Source organism: Monodelphis domestica, chromosome 7, assembly GCF_027887165.1.
Source record: "Monodelphis domestica isolate mMonDom1 chromosome 7, mMonDom1.pri, whole genome shotgun sequence".
In the NCBI taxonomy this organism is placed as follows: Eukaryota; Metazoa; Chordata; class Mammalia; order Didelphimorphia; family Didelphidae; genus Monodelphis; species Monodelphis domestica.
This window is the reverse complement of record NC_077233.1, coordinates 236,172,807-236,177,427: the sequence shown is the minus strand read 5'-3', so window position 1 is coordinate 236,177,427 and position 4,621 is coordinate 236,172,807. Positions and strand designations below refer to the sequence as shown.

General features: G+C 48.3%; 1 protein-coding gene across 1 annotated transcript in view; it reads right to left on the bottom strand.

Annotated features, from left to right (window-relative positions):
• Nucleotides 1-1,297: 1,297 nt before the first annotated feature.
• Nucleotides 1,298-4,621, bottom strand: part of ABCC6 (ATP binding cassette subfamily C member 6) — an 84,226-nt gene continuing 80,902 nt past the window's right edge. Inside the window, 4 exon segments of the mRNA XM_056806308.1 lie at nucleotides 1,298-1,834; nucleotides 4,328-4,359; nucleotides 4,361-4,468; nucleotides 4,471-4,525. Coding sequence (XP_056662286.1) covers nucleotides 1,708-1,834; nucleotides 4,328-4,359; nucleotides 4,361-4,468; nucleotides 4,471-4,525 — 322 coding nt within the window. The 3' untranslated portion in view covers nucleotides 1,298-1,707.

Genomic DNA, 4,621 nt, shown 5'->3' with positions numbered 1-4,621 from the left:
TGGGAATGTAGTCAGACCTGAGCCTTGGGGAAAACCACTTTGGAAGTTAGGTAAGAATAGAGAGGATGAGCACTTGCTAGGGCAGTAGAAGCCCAATTAAAATGCAACTGCATAATATTGAACAAAAACAATAAAATATGTTAATTTGTGTTTTTCTAAGTATGTGGCCTAGGGAGATTCTTATATATCGTTTGGTGGCCCTCATTTTGAATTCAGCAGCACTGATGTCAAGGCTGTATTGGAGTGGGGAGAGATTAGAGGTAAGCAGACAAAATTAAGAGACTATTGCAGTAATCTGGGTAAAAACGGATGAGGCCCTGAACTAGGGTGATGGTCGTGTACCAGGGAAAGGGAGTTGGATGCAGGAAATGTTGTGTATAGAGTCTACTTTTGATGCCAGGAAAAGATGAGAATTTTTTTAACAAAGTTCTTACATATGTCCTGACTCTGAAGGAAAGATTCTTCTCAAGCACCAAAGCCTCTTCCTTTTCCCCTCCCCAAGGATTGATCCCACTCAGCAGGAGTTGCTTAGAGGGTGTCCTGCGTCCACAGAAGCATGGTTCTAAAGCTACAAGGGCTCTCCGGACAATCTGGCCCAGCCTCATTTGGTAGGTAAGGAAAGTGAGACCCATGGGCAGCCCCAAGGCATGCCGGTGGTAAGGGTTAGAGAGGTGGGCTTGATACCCTGAGTCCTGGCACGGACACAAACGTCCAGCCACCCCGGAGCGGGCACGAGCAGTCGAGGCTTTCCTGAGAGTCCCCAGCATGGACCTAAGTCGGTGTAAGGCCACAGATCACGGCCTCCTTCGTGACGAGTATCTCACGTGCAAAGACTCGAAGCGGCCCAGCATTTCGGGAGGAGGAAGATGGGCAGCATCATGTAATAGGTAGGAGCCCCTGAAGTGGGGGACGAGCGGGGTCTGAGCCCTGCTTCTGGAGGAAGCTGCCTGTGTGATGCCGGGCAAGTCACCGACTCCTTCATGTCCTCCGTTAATAGGGGAGTTAGCCAGAGCTCCCCGCCTAGAGGAGATTGTGTGTCTGCCCTTCTGACAAGGGGAGGTGTAGGTAGATGTCACTCCTTTGCACATTGGGAAATGAGCTATAACTGAGGGCACCACAAGATCAAGGGACTTCTCCGTGTTCATTCCATTACGGAGTGCCAGAAGCAGGTCCTGAACCCGCTTGTTCGGACTCTGAGGTCCGCCTTCTGCCTCCCACCCCTCGCTCTCTGGGCTTGCCTTGGGTTTGAGAAGACATTCTCACCCCGCCCGGGAGGTAGCTAAGACATGGGCATAAATCAGCATGCTGCAGGCACTTTATTCAGAACACCCACGTGGGAGGGCAGCAGGTGGCAGGAAATTGAGTGGTGGAGAGTGAACAGGGGCTGTATTGCCTGTGAGAGGGCCAGGGCTGGGCTCCTTCGTGCCCCGCTCCTGCCCTGATATTAGTTGTGCTCTGATCCTGCACTTGGGTGCAAAGAATGAACGGTCTAGTGAAATGATCCAGTAGCCCCGGAGCCATCCATCTGAATCTGTGGGACACCAAAATCCGCGGGGGCTCAACTCTGAATGAGTGACCATCGGCTCAAGCTGCCTGGGACATGGCTCCCTCTTCTCCCCATCCCCTGGTACATCGTGCCTTAGCAGGCTGGTCCCGCTTGGCAGGCGTTCAGATTGAGGCCCAGCGGGAGTCCATCCTGGATTGTGCCTATCGCTCTAGAACTTGATCACAGAGGCCCGACTCCTCTGCCAATCTGTAGAAGAGTCCCCTCTGAGCTAGCAGCTGGGCTGGGGTACCGAATTCTGCCACTGCTCCATTGTCCATGACCAGAATCCTGAAAGAGGAAGCGAGAGAAACCCACTGATCCCACACAGCTAAACTATCTCCTAAAATCTACCACCTGGATGCTGTGGGGCCTCTAAGAAGAGACAATGGTTTTTTTTTCTGATTTAAGGTTAAAAACTCCCAAACCCAATTCACCAGACACTTATTAAGTCCCTAGAATCACAGAATTTCTGATTTGGAAGGTACCCTTAATGCCCGTCTCAACCCAATTCTTGCCATAACACTCCCAACAAATAGGCCATCCAAAATGCTCAGAGTACTCCAATGGCAGTAGCCCATTCCTCATTTGGATAGCTGTTAAGTTTTTCTGCAAAAGAAGCTTAAATGTGCCCATTTCTAGCCCTCCCTATTGTCCCCTGATTCTAATTGTTATTATTTAATAGTGTCTGACTCTTCAAGATCCTTTGGAACCCTTAGGATATTCTTGGCGAAGATCATGAAGTGGTTGACCATTTTCTTCTCCAAGGGGGATTAAGGCCCCAGAGGTTAAGTGACTTACCCAGGGTCAACAGGGTTAGTAAGTGTTAGAGGCTAGATTTTAAATCCAGGACCCAGTTGCTTTATATACTGAGCCACCTAGCTGCCTTCTTGAGACCAAATAGAACAAACCAGCTTCTCAAGTATTTAAAGATGGTGGTTGTCATAAACCCTAACGTCCCAGCTCATTTCTTTCCTGGGGCAAATATCCCCTGTTCCTTCAACTAGTCCACATAATATCATGGATTTGGGGTCATTTGCTACTCCAGTTACCCTTCTCTAGCATGCTCTTCTGCTTATTTTTTAGCATCTTTTTTTTTTTAACTCTGACCTTCTGTTTTAGAATCAATACTGTGTATTGGCTCCAAGGCAGAAGAGTGGTAAGGGCTAGGCCATGGGTGTCAAGTGACTTGCCCAGGGTCACCCAGCTGGGAAGTGTCTGAGGCCAGATTTGAACCCAGGACCTCCCGTCTCTAGGCTTGGTTCTATTCACTGAGCCACCCAGCTGCCCCCTTTAGCATCCTTTTCTAATAATGTCACAATCAAAAAGGAACACAGAAGTCCAGATGTGTTCCGAATGGGGCAGAATACTCCCTTAGTCCTGGGAGTAAATGTTGGAGAAAATATACATTATACTGTTGATTAATCATGAGCTTGCATTCCCCTAAAACTCCCTGATCTCTTTCAAACAAACAACTGAGTTGTTCTGTTCCTCTCTCCCGGCCTCAGTTTGCACTTGCAAGGTCGGTTTTCTTGAATCCAGGGTAAGATCTTACATTTATACTCATTACACTCTATCATATTAGATTCAGCTACATCTTCCAGCCTATCAAAACATCTTTGGATTGCAACTGCTTCCTCATGTATGCGCTACCCCCCCCCCCCCCCCCGGCATTATATCACTATAATTTTGATACAAAAGCCGTCTTTGCTTTACCCGAGGACATTTGTAAAAATGTTCAACAGCTCACAAGTCCCCGCACAGCTTCCTGGGATATTCTCGCAGAAGCCTCTTACTACGGCGGCGGGGAGCCATCGTTGCCTACTCTGGAGTCTAGGCCTTCGATCCGTTTCAAATCTACCCAGTATCTTTCCTGTCATCCGGGCTAGGGCTCTTCTTTTCCACCAGAATGGTGGGACTCACTGTGCTGTTTAGGAAGAAAATAACTAAAATCTTTTGAAGGAAAATGATATTTCCATAAGTCAGGAAGACTGAGGATCAGAGCCCAACCTTTTACATTTAATAGTTGTGTGACCAATGGTCATAGTAACCTTTCCCAGCCTCAGTTTCCCCCTCTCTAAAATGAAGATACTACCTTCCAGGGTCATAGCTGTTTAAGACACAATCCAGGAAGCTCAGGGGATTGAAATCCAGTCCCAGAGATGGGAGGTCCTAGGTTCAAATCTGACCTCAGACACTTCCCAGCTGGGTGACCCTGGGCAAGTCACTTGACCCCCATTGCCTAGCCCTGACCACTCTTCTGCCTTGGAACCAATACATGTTATTGATTCTAAGACAGCAGGCAAGGTTAAAAAAAAAAAAGACAATCAAGTGTATGTCCATATCCTGTGGGTACTTGATCCACAGGGTTGTTGTGAAAATAAAGTGCTTCACAAACTTGTAGGTACAATGATCCTACAAGGTAGACTGTTCTGGATAAAAACATCACCTTGAGGCCTGGTGTAGCTCATAGGGTCACCCTGCTGCATTTCGTGGATAGAAAAGACCACAGGCCCTTCCAGGCAGGGATCGGACGTCTCCTTTCCTTTGTCTTCTTCTATTCGGGTTCTGCACCCCCTTTAGAAATCCGGCAGCGACGAATCTTCACTACCTCCTGTCTACCCAGGCGGATGTATCAGGGGAAGGATTATCCAGAATTTAGTGGCAGCCCAAGTTCCCCAGTAGAAGTTTAGGCTTGGAATTGTTGAACTACAAGCAAGCTCTGAAATATCTTTCTGGGGAGATGCTGGTGACAAAGAGAAAGGGAATCTTTGCAGGGATTACCTGTTGCAATCTATCACCGTGTGCAGACGGTGGGGCGATGGTCAGCACGGTGCATTCTGCAAACCGATCTCTGAGGATTGCCTGGATCTGGAGGTCATTCTGAGGATCCACAGCAGCTGTGGCTTCATCCAGGAAAAGGATTTTTGGTTTCTCCGGAGTAGGGCCCTGGCCAGACATAAGAGCTGCTTCTGGCCTACACTGTTAGCAAAAAAGGAAAAGAGTGGCCCAAGTGGGTGCCTGAGGGGGTCGCCAAATCTCTCTCTCTCTCTCTCTCTCTCTCTCTCTCTCTCTCTC